Consider the following 18909-nt stretch of genomic DNA (forward strand, 5'->3'; position numbering starts at 1 on the left):
TCTAAGTCTTTCCCGACACAGCAGCCCTCCAGCGAAGCGGGACCCCCAAGTCTTTCCCGACACAGCAGCCCTCCAGCGAAGCGGGACCCCTTAGTCTTTCCCGATACAGCAGCCCTCCAGCGAAGCGGGACCCCTAAGTCTTTCCCGATACAGCAGCCCTCCAGTGAAGTGGAACCCCTAAGTCTTTCCCGATACAGCAGCCCCCCCCCCCCCCCAGAGTCACCCGACTGTAGGGGAGCTGCAAAGCTGAATTCATGCTGCAGCCTCTTCATTCTCAGGATTGGTGACAGTCCCTCCCTTATTCCTAGGATCTGCGGGGGTCTCACCGATCAGTAATATCTTTGCTATAGGTTTTACATGATAAATATCCCTTTAATGAGGGGGCTTACTTTTGGCATCATAAATGCCCAGATGAATAGTGCACCCAGGGCAATGTGATGGCGCAGTCACCCGTGCCAGGAGAGAACGGTTGTTGGGCCATGCTCTACAATAAGGGGAGTACAGACTTCGCTTCTCGATAGGGATTCCCAGAGAAAGTGGAGTACAGATGATGAACAAGCAGGGAGAGTTCAGCTCTGAAGCTTGCATGAATGTGAATGCAGCTCTGGTGTATAATACAAGCCGTAATGTGGATGATGGCACCTGTGCATTAAACAACGAATGCAGATCATGCAAAAAAACAAATAACTGCAGCATTTCCCGGCATGCTCACAGCACGACTACTCACATGGCTGGGCGGTATGTGAGTTGCTTTGCATTGCAGGGTCTGATGATATTGCCGTAATGTGCCGGTACCACCGCACCACATGGAAGTAATGATCAGGAGGGGGCGCCGACAGCTGCCTGTACACCTCTACGTCGGCCTGAGAAAAAGCGTAGCCCTGGATGTAACTCCGAGAGCTGAGGAAGTCATGTAAGGCGGAGAGCCGGGCCTTCTCATCACTAACGCTCAGGACAGACTGGTAGCTCACCGCTGCAAGAGAGGATCATACACAGGGTTCAGACGGGCGAGAGGAGCCGGCGTGCACGGGCAACATGCAACAGCGGGAAACAGGGAGCGGACGATCGGAACCCACCAACGGGGTCGGACTGATGTCACATACACCAAGGGAGAAGGCAAAAATAATCCGTTTACAGAATCTTTATTGTATCTTAAAGGGTATATTTATTAAAAATAAAAATCAAAAATCTTGCAATTATCTCACCAGCCACTCAGCACCTTTTTAGACTCTACTTTCCTGTAGTTTCAGGAGATTCACATGTACACTAGCAGCAATAGACTGCATCTAATGAGTGTGTGCAACAGTCACTCTGAAGGGAGGGGGAGCGGGTGAGCTGTGACATCTCCTATTCTGATTGGTGGATCATGTGTGATCAGATGTATATAGCGGTGTTACCCATCATTGTAATCCTGCCTCTGATGATAAGGAGACTGCTGAAAGCTCTTCCTGAAAGGACAGGAAAGAGGTGCTCATTGTCTGATACCGCTAGCACAGGACGAGGATAGACTGGCAATTAGTGCGGAGCAACCACCGAGATCCGTAGAATTAAATCCAAGGTTTGGCTGCCGCTTCCTTCCTCCTCTCCACATGAAAGGACAGGAAGTAATATAACAAAAAAAGCCCTAGTGGCCAATGTGAAAACTGCAGGATTACCAATTTATGTTAAGAAAGGTTGCGATATGAAATTAAAAAAAAAAACAACAAAACTGCAAAATAATAATAAAAAAAATTGCATATATACACGTGTCACAACAGAAATACGTGATTTACACATTTTCTGATGATGGCTTCTCTTTAAGTTAAATAATGTATCGCCCTCCAGTCACATCCAAAGCTGCACGGAAGATTCTCCCGGCCAGCACTGAGGGAAATGATGGGAGCAGCCGGATCATCACAGAAAAGTGCATGTAACCTTCAGAAGAATTTTCACGTGAGTTCTCTTAGCTCGCATGGGACTGCTTATTCCAGTATATCAGTGTCAGCACAGACTTTTTGGATTATTTGGGTCGCTCTGGCGGGATATGTTCTCTTAGGGAATTCCTATTATCTGCAGCACTCCAGCGGCCATCTGCAAACAGCGATCAGTCAATAGCGCGGCTCCCGGGGCTGTATCCATGGCAGATAATTCACTGCCCCCACACCAATGCTCTTTCCTAAGAAGCCTAACCAACTGAGAGCCATAAAGTCCTGCAAAAATCCCGGCCTTATGGTGCAGAAGACATTGCAGCACAGCAAAGTTATACGTGGGCCCCTAATACAGCATCCATGCCATACAGGGAGAAGAACAAATGTCACTTCAAAGGGACACTAACCCTAAAGCCAGCAGGGCATTAAGAAGAGAAACGGATTTGGCAGTCATTCTTCCTATTGACTCATGGCAGGGTTCGGGGGCAGGTCACATTGTATCTGACGTACTGACTTAGTAGAGGACAGATCAGATGTCAGAGTGTTTCCATCGACCGCGTGGCCGTGGGCAAAACAAGCTGACACATAGATGTCATCCGTGTGACGCGTTCCAGCATCTGAGAAGCAGCGGTACAGTAAGCGCTGTTCCCCGGCGCCGGGTGCTGAAGACGGCTCATCATTCCCTCCTGCTCTTCTGGCGATCAGTGTGAGCAGGGGAGAATGATGACTTATATTCAAGTGATAACAATGAGAGCAGGCGGCGGCTGATGGGACTATTACTCCCATCAGCCTACACCTGCTGACGCTAATAACAGTGAGAGCAGGAGCAGCTGATGGGAGTATTCATCACTCGCCACCCGCGCTACAAATAAATAAACCCTTGTCACCACTACAGGACAAGAGGGAAGCGCCAGAATTGGGGCATGTAACAGATGCGCCTTTTCTGGGCGGCTGCTATTTTTAGGCTGGAGGGGTCAATATCCATGGCCCCTTACCGGTCTGAGAATACCAGCCCCCAGCTGTCTGCTTTAGAAAGGCTGGTTATCAAAAATGGGGGGGCTCCACGCAGTTTTTTTTTTAAATATTTAAATAATTTAAAAAACAGCATGGGGACCCCTCTATTCTTGATAAACAGCCTTGCTGACAGCTGAGGGTTGCAGCCCCCAGCTGTCAGTTTTGCCTGGCTGGTTATAGAAAATACAATATTTTTCATTTATTTATAACGCAGGCGGCGGGTCATCAATATTCCCATCATACAACTCTTATCGTTCTCCCCTGATCGCTGGCAGAGCAGGGGAGAATGGTGAGAGCCGTCTCCAGCTCTCAGCGCCGGGGAACAGTGCTAACTATACTGCTGCTTCCCTGGCACTGGTGCATGTGGTACTGATGCGGCACACAGTTGGCACACGTGTTCCACAAGTTTTACATACAAGAACACTGATATCTCCGGTACTGGAAATATCAGGACGCGTGACACCGACCTTATACTGTAACCTACTTTTCAGTTTTACAAGAATATCTCCTGCGTGAAATCTCCACCCATATTATTATCACTGTAAGATAACAGACAAGGCACGGGGATGGTGCAATATTCTCAAGGTGTTACGCTGCAAGCAAGGAATCCCCGGAGTCCTTGGAAGAGGCAGTCAGAGAAGCCACGCCATAAACCAATCCATACATTATCAGCTGGCAGCAATGCCGCTCTGTGCCAATCACCTGTGATATCTCTACACCGAGACCAGCGGCCATTGATGTCCAGTCAATTCTAGGTTGTTGTTTTTTTTAAATAGTCAGGCACTTGTAATGTACGATCGACAAAGTTCTGGTATTGTCTAACATGTGTAAGGCCTCGTTCACATGATCGGGGGTCGGCGATGCATCAGGATGGTGACCATAGAGGTCCTTGAGACCTCTATGGTTACTGATGCCGACTTGCTGTGAGCGCCCCCCTGTGGTCGGCGCTCATAGCAAGCCTGTAATTAAGCTACATAGGAGCGATCTGATGCTCGCTGCTATGTAGCTGAGCCGATCAGGCTATGCCAGCGTCTAGTCTCCCATGGAGGCTATTGAAGCATGGCAAAAGTAAAAAAAAAAAATATATATATATAAAAGTTTAAATCACCCCCCTTTTGCCCTATTCAAAATAAAACAATAAAAATAAAATCAAATATATACATATTTGGTATCGCCGTGTTCAGAATCGCCCGATGTATCAATAAAAACACATCCTCCGTATACCCGGGTGACAGCACGCACGCGCATCCTCCGTATACCCGGGTGACAGCACGCACGCGCATCCTCCGTATACCCGGGTGACAGCACGCACGCGCATCCTCCGTATACCCGGGTGACAGCACGCACGCGCATCCTCCGTATACCCAGGTGACAGCACGCACGCGCATCCTCCGTATACCCGGGTGACAGCACGCACGCGCATCCTCCGTATACCCGGGTGACAGCACGCACGCGCATCCTCCGTATACCCGGGTGACAGCACGCACGCGCATCCTCCGTATACCCGGGTGACAGCACGCACGCGCATCCTCCGTATACCCGGGTGACAGCACGCACGCGCATCCTCCGTATACCCGGGTGACAGCACGCACGCGCATCCTCCGTATACCCGGGTGACAGCACGCACGCGCATCCTCCGTATACCCGGGTGACAGCACGCACGCGCATCCTCCGTATACCCGGGTGACAGCACGCACGCGCATCCTCCGTATACCCGGGTGACAGCACGCACGCGCATCCTCCGTATACCCGGGTGACAGCACGCACGCGCATCCTCCGTATACCCGGGTGACAGCACGCACGCGCATCCTCCGTATACCCGGGTGACAGCACGCACGCGCATCCTCCGTATACCCGGGTGACAGCACGCACGCGCATCCTCCGTATACCCGGGTGACAGCACGCACGCGCATCCTCCGTATATCCGGGTGACAGCACGCACGCGCATCCTCCGTATACCCGGGTGACAGCACGCACGCGCATCCTCCGTATACCCGGGTGACAGCACACACATCCTCCGTATATCCGGGTGACAGCACGCACGCGCATCCTCCGTATACCCGGGTGACAGCACGCACACGCATCCTCCGTATACCCGGGTGACAGCACACACATCCTCCGTATACCCGGGTGACAGCACACACACGCATCCTCCGTATACCCGGGTGACAGCACGCACGCGCATCCTCCGTACACCCGGGTGACAGCACGCACGCGCATCCTCCGTATACCCGGGTGACAGCACACACACGCATCCTCCGTATACCCGGGTGACAGCACGCACGCGCATCCTCCGTATACCCGGGTGACAGCACACACACACATCCTCCGTATACCCGGGTGACAGCACACACACGCATCCTCCGTATACCCGGGTGACAGCACGCACGCGCATCCTCCGTATATCCGGGTGACAGCACGCACGCGCATCCTCCGTACACCCGGGTGACAGCACGCACGCGCATCCTCCGTACACCCGGGTGACAGCACGCACGCGCATCCTCCGTATACCCGGGTGACAGCACGCACGCGCATCCTCCGTATACCCGGGTGACAGCACGCACGCGCATCCTCCGTATACCCGGGTGACAGCACGCACGCGCATACTCCGTATACCCGGGTGACAGCACGCACGCGCATCCTCCGTATACCCGGGTGACAGCACGCACGCGCATCCTCCGTATATCCGGGTGACAGCACGCACGCGCATCCTCCGTATACCCGGGTGACAGCACGCACGCGCATCCTCCGTATACCCGGGTGACAGCACACACATCCTCCGTATACCCGGGTGACAGCACGCACGCGCATCCTCCGTATATCCGGGTGACAGCACGCACGCGCATCCTCCGTATACCCGGGTGACAGCACGCACGCGCATCCTCCGTATACCCGGGTGACAGCACACACGCGCATCCTCCGTATACCCGGGTGACAGCACACACACACATCCTCCGTATACCCGGGTGACAGCACACACACGCATCCTCCGTATACCCGGGTGACAGCACGCACGCGCATCCTCCGTATACCCGGGTGACAGCACACACATCCTCCGTATACCCGGGTGACAGCACGCACGCGCATCCTCCGTATATCCGGGTGACAGCACGCACGCGCATCCTCCGTATACCCGGGTGACAGCACGCACGCGCATCCTCCGTATACCCGGGTGACAGCACACACGCGCATCCTCCGTATACCCGGGTGACAGCAAACACACGCATCCTCCGTATACCCGGGTGACAGCACGCACGCGCATCCTCCGTATACCCGGGTGACAGCACACACACGCATCCTCCGTATACCCGGGTGACAGCACGCACGCGCATCCTCCGTACACCCGGGTAACAGCACGCACGCGCATCCTCCGTATACCTGGGTGACAGCACGCACGCGCATCCTCCGTATACCCGGGTGACAGCACGCACGCGCATCCTCCGTACACTCGGGTGACAGCACGCACGCGCATCCTCCGTATACCCGGGTGACAGCACATACACGCATCCTCCGTATACCCGGGTGACAGCACGCACGCGCATCCTCCGTATACCCGGGTGACAGCACGCACGCGCATCCTCCGTATACCCGGGTGACAGCACGCACGCGCATCCTCCGTATACCCGGGTGACAGCACGCACGCGCATCCTCCGTATACCCGGGTGACAGCACGCACGCGCATCCTCCGTATACCCGGGTGACAGCACGCACGCGCATCCTCCGTATACCCGGGTGACAGCACGCACGCGCATCCTCCGTATATCCGGGTGACAGCACGCACGCGCATCCTCCGTATACCCGGGTGACAGCACGCACGCGCATCCTCCGTATACCCGGGTGACAGCACACACATCCTCCGTATATCCGGGTGACAGCACGCACGCGCATCCTCCGTATACCCGGGTGACAGCACGCACGCGCATCCTCCGTATACCCGGGTGACAGCACGCACGCGCATCCTCCGTACACCCGGGTGACAGCACGCACGTGCATCCTCCGTATACCCGGGTGACAGCACACACACGCATCCTCCGTATACCCGGGTGACAGCACGCACGCGCATCCTCCGTATACCCGGGTGACAGCACACACACACATCCTCCGTATACCCGGGTGACAGCACACACACGCATCCTCCGTATACCCGGGTGACAGCACACACACGCATCCTCCGTATACCCGGGTGACAGCACGCACGCGCATCCTCCGTATACCCGGGTGACAGCACGCACGCGCATCCTCCGTACACCCGGGTGACAGCACGCACGCGCATCCTCCGTACACCCGGGTGACAGCACGCACGCGCATCCTCCGTATACCCGGGTGACAGCACGCACGCGCATCCTCCGTATACCCGGGTGACAGCACGCACGCGCATCCTCCGTATACCCGGGTGACAGCACGCACGCGCATACTCCGTATACCCGGGTGACAGCACGCACGCGCATCCTCCGTATACCCGGGTGACAGCACGCACGCGCATCCTCCGTATATCCGGGTGACAGCACGCACGCGCATTCTCCGTATACCCGGGTGACAGCACGCACGCGCATCCTCCGTATACCCGGGTGACAGCACACACATCCTCCGTATACCAGGGTGACAGCACGCACGCGCATCCTCCGTATATCCGGGTGACAGCACGCACGCGCATCCTCCGTATACCCGGGTGACAGCACGCACGCGCATCCTCCGTATACCCGGGTGACAGCACACACGCGCATCCTCCGTATACCCGGGTGACAGCACACACACACATCCTCCGTATACCCGGGTGACAGCACACACACGCATCCTCCGTATACCCGGGTGACAGCACGCACGCGCATCCTCCGTACACCCGGGTGACAGCACGCACGCGCATCCTCCGTAAACCCGGGTGACAGCACATACACGCATCCTCCGTATACCCGGGTGACACCACGCACGCGCATCCTCCGTATACCCGGGTGACAGCACACACGCGCATCCTCCGTATACCCGGGTGACAGAACACACGCGCATCCTCCGTATACCCGGGTGACAGCACGCACGCGCATCCTCCGTATACCCGGGTGACAGCACGCACGCGCATCCTCCGTATACCCGGGTGACAGCACGCACGCGCATCCTCCGTATACCCGGGTGACAGCACGCACGCGCATCCTCCGTACACCCGGGTGACAGCACGCACGCGCATCCTCCGTATACCCGGGTGACAGCACGCACGCGCATCCTCCGTATACCCGGGTGACAGCACACACACACATCCTCCGTATACCCGGGTGACAGCACACACACGCATCCTCCGTATACCCGGGTGACAGCACACACACGCATCCTCCGTATACCCGGGTGACAGCAAGCACGCGCATCCTCCGTATACCCGGGTGACAGCACGCACGCGCATCCTCCGTATACCCGGGTGACAGCACGCACGCGCATACTCCGTATACCCGGGTGACAGCACGCACGCGCATCCTCCGTATACCCGGGTGACAGCACGCACGCGCATCCTCCGTATATCCGGGTGACAGCACGCACGCGCATCCTCCGTATACCCGGGTGACAGCACGCACGCGCATCCTCCGTATACCCGGGTGACAGCACACACATCCTCCGTATACCCGGGTGACAGAACGCACGCGCATCCTCCGTATATCCGGGTGACAGCACGCACGCGCATCCTCCGTATACCCGGGTGACAGCACGCACGCGCATCCTCCGTATACCCGGGTGACAGCACACACGCGCATCCTCCGTATACCCGGGTGACAGCACACACACGCATCCTCCGTATACCCGGGTGACAGCACGCACGCGCATCCTCCGTATACCCGGGTGACAGCACACACATCCTCCGTATATCCGGGTGACAGCACGCACGCGCATCCTCCGTATACCCGGGTGACAGCACGCACGCGCATCCTCCGTATACCCGGGTGACAGCACGCACGCGCATCCTCCGTACACCCGGGTGACAGCACGCACGCGCATCCTCCGTATACCCGGGTGACAGCACATACACGCATCCTCCGTATACCCGGGTGACAGCACGCACGCGCATCCTCCGTATACCCGGGTGACAGCACACACGCGCATCCTCCGTATACCCGGGTGACAGCACGCACGCGCATCCTCCGTATACCCGGGTGACAGCACGCACGCGCATCCTCCGTATACCCGGGTGACAGCACGCACGCGCATCCTCCGTATACCCGGGTGACAGCACGCACGCGCATCCTCCGTATACCCGGGTGACAGCACGCACGCGCATCCTCCGTATACCCGGGTGACAGCACGCACGCGCATACTCCGTATACCCGGGTGACAGCACGCACGTGCATCCTCCGTATACCCGGGTGACAGCACGCACGCGCATCCTCCGTATATCCGGGTGACAGCACGCACGCGCATCCTCCGTATACCCGGGTGACAGCACGCACGCGCATCCTCCGTATACCCGGGTGACAGCACACACATCCTCCGTATACCCGGGTGACAGCACGCACGCGCATCCTCCGTATATCCGGGTGACAGCACGCACGCGCATCCTCCGTATACCCGGGTGACAGCACGCACGCGCATCCTCCGTATACCCGGGTGACAGCACACACGCGCATCCTCCGTATACCCGGGTGACAGCACACACACACATCCTCCGTATACCCGGGTGACAGCACACACGCGCATCCTCCGTATACCCGGGTGACAGCACGCACGCGCATCCTCCGTACACCCGGGTGACAGCACGCACGCGCATCCTCCGTATACCCGGGTGACAGCACATACACGCATCCTCCGTATACCCGGGTGACAGCACGCACGCGCATCCTCCGTATACCCGGGTGACAGCACACACGCGCATCCTCCGTATACCCGGGTGACAGCACACACGCGCATCCTCCGTATACCCGGGTGACAGCACGCACGCGCATCCTCCGTATACCCGGGTGACAGCACGCACGCGCATCCTCCGTATACCCGGGTGACAGCACGCACGCGCATCCTCCGTATACCCGGGTGACAGCACGCACGCGCATCCTCCGTATACCCGGGTGACAGCACGCACGCGCATCCTCCGTACACCCGGGTGACAGCACGCACGCGCATCCTCCGTACACCCGGGTGACAGCACGCACGCGCATCCTCCGTATACCCGGGTGACAGCACGCACGCGCATCTTCCGTATACCCGGGTGACAGCACGCACGCGCATCCTCCGTATACCCGGGTGACAGCACGCACGCGCATACTTCGTATACCCGGGTGACAGCACGCACGCGCATCCTCCGTATACCCGGGTGACAGCACGCACGCGCATCCTCCGTATATCCGGGTGACAGCACGCACGCGCATCCTCCGTATACCCGGGTGACAGCACGCACGCGCATCCTCCGTATACCCGGGTGACAGCACACACATCCTCCGTATACCCGGGTGACAGCACGCACGCGCATCCTCCGTATATCCGGGTGACAGCACGCACGCGCATCCTCCGTATACCCGGGTGACAGCACGCACGCGCATCCTCCGTATACCCGGGTGACAGCACGCACGCGCATCCTCCGTATACCCGGGTGACAGCACACACACACATCCTCCGTATACCCGGGTGACAGCACACACACACGCATCCTCCGTATACCCGGGTGACAGCACGCACGCGCATCCTCCGTATACCCGGGTGACAGCACACACATCCTCCGTATACCCGGGTGACAGCACGCACGCGCATCCTCCGTATATCCGAGTGACAGCACGCACGCGCATCCTCCGTATACCCGGGTGACAGCACGCACGCGCATCCTCCGTATACCCGGGTGACAGCACACACGCGCATCCTCCGTATACCCGGGTGACAGCACACACACGCATCCTCCGTATACCCGGGTGACAGCACGCACGCGCATCCTCCGTATACCCGGGTGACAGCACACACACGCATCCTCCGTATACCCGGGTGACAGCACGCACGCGCATCCTCCGTACACCCGGGTGACAGCACGCACGCGCATCCTCCGTACACCCGGGTGACAGCACGCACGCGCATCCTCCGTATACCCGGGTGACAGCACGCACGCGCATCCTCCGTATACCCGGGTGACAGCACGCACGCGCATCCTCCGTATATCCGGGTGACAGCACGCACGCGCATCCTCCGTATACCCGGGTGACAGCACGCACGCGCATCCTCCGTATACCCGGGTGACAGCACGCACGCGCATCCTCCGTATACCCGGGTGACAGCACACACACACATCCTCCGTATACCCGGGTGACAGCACACACACGCATCCTCCGTATACCCGGGTGACAGCACGCACGCGCATCCTCCGTATACCCGGGTGACAGCACACACATCCTCCGTATACCCGGGTGACAGCACACACACGCATCCTCCGTATACCCGGGTGACAGCACGCACGCGCATCCTCCGTACACCCGGGTGACAGCACGCACGCGCATCCTCCGTATACCCGGGTGACAGCACACACACGCATCCTCCGTATACCCGGGTGACAGCACGCACGCGCATCCTCCGTATACCCGGGTGACAGCACACACACACATCCTCCGTATACCCGGGTGACAGCACACACACGCATCCTCCGTATACCCGGGTGACAGCACGCACGCGCATCCTCCGTATATCCGGGTGACAGCACGCACGCGCATCCTCCGTACACCCGGGTGACAGCACGCACGCGCATCCTCCGTACACCCGGGTGACAGCACGCACGCGCATCCTCCGTATACCCGGGTGACAGCACGCACGCGCATCCTCCGTATACCCGGGTGACAGCACGCACGCGCATCCTCCGTATACCCGGGTGACAGCACGCACGCGCATACTCCGTATACCCGGGTGACAGCACGCACGCGCATCCTCCGTATACCCGGGTGACAGCACGCACGCGCATCCTCCGTATATCCGGGTGACAGCACGCACGCGCATCCTCCGTATACCCGGGTGACAGCACGCACGCGCATCCTCCGTATACCCGGGTGACAGCACACACATCCTCCGTATACCCGGGTGACAGCACGCACGCGCATCCTCCGTATATCCGGGTGACAGCACGCACGCGCATCCTCCGTATACCCGGGTGACAGCACGCACGCGCATCCTCCGTATACCCGGGTGACAGCACACACGCGCATCCTCCGTATACCCGGGTGACAGCACACACACACATCCTCCGTATACCCGGGTGACAGCACACACACGCATCCTCCGTATACCCGGGTGACAGCACGCACGCGCATCCTCCGTATACCCGGGTGACAGCACACACATCCTCCGTATACCCGGGTGACAGCACGCACGCGCATCCTCCGTATATCCGGGTGACAGCACGCACGCGCATCCTCCGTATACCCGGGTGACAGCACGCACGCGCATCCTCCGTATACCCGGGTGACAGCACACACGCGCATCCTCCGTATACCCGGGTGACAGCACACACACGCATCCTCCGTATACCCGGGTGACAGCACGCACGCGCATCCTCCGTATACCTGGGTGACAGCACACACACGCATCCTCCGTATACCCGGGTGACAGCACGCACGCGCATCCTCCGTACACCCGGGTAACAGCACGCACGCGCATCCTCCGTATACCTGGGTGACAGCACGCACGCGCATCCTCCGTATACCTGGGTGACAGCACACACACGCATCCTCCGTATACCCGGGTGACAGCACGCACGCGCATCCTCCGTACACTCGGGTGACAGCACGCACGCGCATCCTCCGTATTCCCGGGTGACAGCACATACACGCATCCTCCGTATACCCGGGTGACGGCACGCACGCGCATCCTCCGTATACCCGGGTGACAGCACGCACGCGCATCCTCCGTATACCCGGGTGACAGCACGCACGCGCATCCTCCGTATACCCGGGTGACAGCACGCACGCGCATCCTCCGTATACCCGGGTGACAGCACGCACGCGCATCCTCCGTATACCCGGGTGACAGCACGCACGCGCATCCTCCGTATACCCGGGTGACAGCACGCACGTGCATCCTCCGTATATCCGGGTGACAGCACGCACGCGCATCCTCCGTATACCCGGGTGACAGCACGCACGCGCATCCTCCGTATACCCGGGTGACAGCACACACATCCTCCGTATATCCGGGTGACAGCACGCACGCGCATCCTCCGTATACCCGGGTGACAGCACGCACGCGCATCCTCCGTATACCCGGGTGACAGCACACACATCCTCCGTATACCCGGGTGACAGCACACACACGCATCCTCCGTATACCCGGGTGACAGCACGCACGCGCATCCTCCGTACACCCGGGTGACAGCACGCACGCGCATCCTCCGTATACCCGGGTGACAGCACACACACGCATCCTCCGTATACCCGGGTGACAGCACGCACGCGCATCCTCCGTATACCCGGGTGACAGCACACACACACATCCTCCGTATACCCGGGTGACAGCACACACACGCATCCTCCGTATACCCGGGTGACAGCACACACACGCATCCTCCGTATACCCGGGTGACAGCACGCACGCGCATCCTCCGTATACCCGGGTGACAGCACGCACGCGCATCCTCCGTACACCCGGGTGACAGCACGCACGCGCATCCTCCGTACACCCGGGTGACAGCACGCACGCGCATCCTCCGTATACCCGGGTGACAGCACGCACGCGCATCCTCCGTATACCCGGGTGACAGCACGCACGCGCATCCTCCGTATACCCGGGTGACAGCACGCACGCGCATACTCCGTATACCCGGGTGACAGCACGCACGCGCATCCTCCGTATACCCGGGTGACAGCACGCACGCGCATCCTCCGTATATCCGGGTGACAGCACGCACGCGCATCCTCCGTATACCCGGGTGACAGCACGCACGCGCATCCTCCGTATACCCGGGTGACAGCACACACATCCTCCGTATACCAGGGTGACAGCACGCACGCGCATCCTCCGTATATCCGGGTGACAGCACGCACGCGCATCCTCCGTATACCCGGGTGACAGCACGCACGCGCATCCTCCGTATACCCGGGTGACAGCACACACGCGCATCCTCCGTATACCCGGGTGACAGCACACACACACATCCTCCGTATACCTGGGTGACAGCACACACACGCATCCTCCGTACACCCGGGTGACAGCACGCACGCGCATCCTCCGTACACCCGGGTGACAGCACGCACGCGCATCCTCCGTATACCCGGGTGACAGCACATACACGCATCCTCCGTATACCCGGGTGACAGCACGCACGCGCATCCTCCGTATACCCGGGTGACAGCACACACGCGCATCCTCCGTATACCCGGGTGACAGAACACACGCGCATCCTCCGTATACCCGGGTGACAGCACGCACGCGCATCCTCCGTATACCCGGGTGACAGCACGCACGCGCATCCTCCGTATACCCGGGTGACAGCACGCACGCGCATCCTCCGTATACCCGGGTGACAGCACGCACGCGCATCCTCCGTACACCCGGGTGACAGCACGCACGCGCATCCTCCGTATACCCGGGTGACAGCACACACACGCATCCTCCGTATACCCGGGTGACAGCACGCACGCGCATCCTCCGTATACCCGGGTGACAGCACACACACACATCCTCCGTATACCCGGGTGACAGCACACACACGCATCCTCCGTATACCCGGGTGACAGCACACACACGCATCCTCCGTATACCCGGGTGACAGCAAGCACGCGCATCCTCCGTACACCCGGGTGACAGCACGCACGCGCATCCTCCGTACACCCGGGTGACAGCACGCACGCGCATCCTCCGTATACCCGGGTGACAGCACGCACGCGCATCCTCCGTATACCCGGGTGACAGCACGCACGCGCATCCTCCGTATACCCGGGTGACAGCACGCACGCGCATACTCCGTATACCCGGGTGACAGCACGCACGCGCATCCTCCGTATACCCGGGTGACAGCACGCACGCGCATCCTCCGTATATCCGGGTGACAGCACGCACGCGCATCCTCCGTATACCCGGGTGACAGCACGCACGCGCATCCTCCGTATACCCGGGTGACAGCACACACATCCTCCGTATACCCGGGTGACAGCACGCACGCGCATCCTCCGTATATCCGGGTGACAGCACGCACGTGCATCCTCCGTATACCCGGGTGACAGCACGCACGCGCATCCTCCGTATACCCGGGTGACAGCACACACGCGCATCCTCCGTATACCCGGGTGACAGCACACACACACATCCTCCGTATACCCGGGTGACAGCACACACGCGCATCCTCCGTATACCCGGGTGACAGCACGCACACGCATCCTCCGTATACCCGGGTGACAGCACGCACGCGCATCCTCCGTATACCCGGGTGACAGCACACACGCGCATCCTCCGTATACCCGGGTGACAGCACGCACGCGCATCCTCCGTATACCCGGGTGACAGCACGCACGCGCATCCTCCGTATACCCGGGTGACAGCACGCACGCGCATCCTCCGTATACCCGGGTGACAGCACGCACGCGCATCCTCCGTATACCCGGGTGACAGCACGCACGCGCATCCTCCGTATACCCGGGTGACAGCACGCACGCGCATCCTCCGTATACCCGGGTGACAGCACGCACGCGCATACTCCGTATACCCGGGTGACAGCACGCACGCGCATCCTCTGTATACCCGGGTGACAGCACGCACGCGCATCCTCCGTATATCCGGGTGACAGCACGCACGCGCATCCTCCGTATACCCGGGTGACAGCACGCACGCGCATCCTCCGTATACCCGGGTGACAGCACACACATCCTCCGTATACCCGGGTGACAGCACGCACGCGCATCCTCCGTATATCCGGGTGACAGCACGCACGCGCATCCTCCGTATACCCGGGTGACAGCACGCACGCGCATCCTCCGTATACCCGGGTGACAGCACACACGCGCATCCTCCGTATACCCGGGTGACAGCACACACACCCATCCTCCGTATACCCGGGTGACAGCACACACGCGCATCCTCCGTATACCCGGGTGACAGCACGCACGCGCATCCTCCGTACACCCGGGTGACAGCACGCACGCGCATCCTCCGTATACCCGGGTGACAGCACATACACGCATCCTCCGTATACCCGGGTGACAGCACGCACGCGCATCCTCCGTATACCCGGGTGACAGCACACACGCGCATCCTCCGTATACCCGGGTGACAGCACACACGCGCATCCTCCGTATACCCGGGTGACAGCACGCACGCGCATCCTCCGTATACCCGGGTGACAGCACGCACGCGCATCCTCCGTATACCCGGGTGACAGCACGCACGCGCATCCTCCGTATACCCGGGTGACAGCACGCACGCGCATCCTCCGTATACCCGGGTGACAGCACGCACGCGCATCCTCCGTACACCCGGGTGACAGCACGCACGCGCATCCTCCGTACACCCGGGTGACAGCACGCACGCGCATCCTCCGTATACCCGGGTGACAGCACGCACGCGCATCCTCCGTATACCCGGGTGACAGCACGCACGCGCATCCTCCGTATACCCGGGTGACAGCACGCACGCGCATACTTCGTATACCCGGGTGACAGCACGCACGCGCATCCTCCGTATACCCGGGTGACAGCACGCACGCGCATCCTCCGTATATCCGGGTGACAGCACGCACGCGCATCCTCCGTATACCCGGGTGACAGCACGCACGCGCATCCTCCGTATACCCGGGTGACAGCACACACATCCTCCGTATACCCGGGTGACAGCACGCACGCGCATCCTCCGTATATCCGGGTGACAGCACGCACGCGCATCCTCCGTATACCCGGGTGACAGCACGCACGCGCATCCTCCGTATACCCGGGTGACAGCACGCACGCGCATCCTCCGTATACCCGGGTGACAGCACACACACACATCCTCCGTATACCCGGGTGACAGCACACACACGCATCCTCCGTATACCCGGGTGACAGCACGCACGCGCATCCTCCGTATACCCGGGTGACAGCACACACATCCTCCGTATACCCGGGTGACAGCACGCACGCGCATCCTCCGTATATCCGGGTGACAGCACGCACGCGCATCCTCCGTATACCCGGGTGACAGCACGCACGCGCATCCTCCGTATACCCGGGTGACAGCACACACGCGCATCCTCCGTATACCCGGGTGACAGCACACACACGCATCCTCCGTATACCCGGGTGACAGCACGCACGCGCATCCTCCGTATACCTGGGTGACAGCACACACACGCATCCTCCGTATACCCGGGTGACAGCACGCACGCGCATCCTCCGTACACCCGGGTGACAGCACGCACGCGCATCCTCCGTATACCCGGGTGACAGCACATACACGCATCCTCCGTATACCCGGGTGACAGCACGCACGCGCATCCTCCGTATACCCGGGTGACAGCACGCACGCGCATCCTCCGTATACCCGGGTGACAGCACACACATCCTCCGTATACCCGGGTGACAGCACGCACGCGCATCCTCCGTATATCCGGGTGACAGCACGCACGCGCATCCTCCGTATACCCGGGTGACAGCACGCACGCGCATCCTCCGTATACCCGGGTGACAGCACACACGCGCATCCTCCGTATACCCGGGTGACAGCACACACACGCATCCTCCGTATACCCGGGTGACAGCACGCACGCGCATCCTCCGTATACCTGGGTGACAGCACACACACGCATCCTCCGTATACCCGGGTGACAGCACGCACGCGCATCCTCCGTACACCCGGGTGACAGCACGCACGCGCATCCTCCGTATACCCGGGTGACAGCACATACACGCATCCTCCGTATACCCGGGTGACAGCACGCACGCGCATCCTCCGTATACCCGGGTGACAGCACACACGCGCATCCTCCGTATACCCGGGTGACAGCACACACGCGCATCCTCCGTATACCCGGGTGACAGCACACACGCGCATCCTCCGTATACCCGGGTGACAGCACGCACGCGCATCCTCCGTATACCCGGGTGACAGCACGCACGCGCATCCTCCGTATACCCGGGTGACAGCACGCACGCGCATCCTCCGTATACCCGGGTGACAGCACGCACGCGCATCCTCCGTATACCCGGGTGACAGCACGCACGCGCATCCTCCGTATACCCGGGTGACAGCACGCACGCGCATCCTCCGTACACTCGGGTGACAGCACGCACGCGCATCCTCCGTATACCCGGGTGACAGCACATACACGCATCCTCCGTATACCCGGGTGACAGCACGCACGCGCATCCTCCGTATACCCGGGTGACAGCACGCACGCGCATCCTCCGTATACCCGGGTGACAGCACGCACGCGCATCCTCCGTATACCCGGGTGACAGCACGCACGCGCATCCTCCGTATACCCGGGTGACAGCACGCACGCGCATCCTCCGTATACCCGGGTGACAGCACGCACGCGCATCCTCCGTATACCCGGGTGACAGCACGCACGCGCATCCTCCGTATATCCGGGTGACAGCACGCACGCGCATCCTCCGTATACCCGGGTGACAGCACGCACGCGCATCCTCCGTATACCCGGGTGACAGGACACACATCCTCCGTATATCCGGGTGACAGCACGCACGCGCATCCTCCGTATACCCGGGTGACAGCACGCACGCGCATCCTCCGTATACCCGGGTGACAGCACACACATCCTCCGTATACCCGGGTGACAGCACACACACGCATCCTCCGTATACCCGGGTGACAGCACGCACGCGCATCCTCCGTACACCCGGGTGACAGCACGCACGCGCATCCTCCGTATACCCGGGTGACAGCACACACACGCATCCTCCGTATACCCGGGTGACAGCACGCACGCGCATCCTCCGTATACCCGGGTGACAGCACACACACATCCTCCGTATACCCGGGTGACAGCACACACACGCATCCTCCGTATACCCGGGTGACAGCACACACACGCATCCTCCGTATACCCGGGTGACAGCACGCACGC

The 18909-nt window shown here is 60.3% G+C and overlaps 1 protein-coding gene across 4 annotated transcripts in view; it reads right to left on the minus strand.

Moving 5' to 3' along the window:
• CARS1 (cysteinyl-tRNA synthetase 1) overlaps nt 1-18909 on the minus strand; it is a 68549-nt gene that overhangs the window by 26121 nt on the left and 23519 nt on the right. For 2 of the 4 annotated variants that reach the window (XM_069740055.1, XM_069740056.1), the window contains exon 2: nt 728-973. The exons of the other annotated variants lie outside the window; for them this stretch is intronic. In XM_069740055.1, coding sequence (XP_069596156.1) covers nt 728-973 — 246 coding nt within the window. The remainder of the gene's footprint in view (nt 1-727; nt 974-18909) is intronic. 4 annotated transcript variants of the gene reach the window in all.

The sequence above is a fragment of the Ranitomeya imitator genome, chromosome 9 (genome assembly GCF_032444005.1).
Source record: "Ranitomeya imitator isolate aRanImi1 chromosome 9, aRanImi1.pri, whole genome shotgun sequence".
Taxonomy (NCBI): domain Eukaryota; kingdom Metazoa; phylum Chordata; class Amphibia; order Anura; family Dendrobatidae; genus Ranitomeya; species Ranitomeya imitator.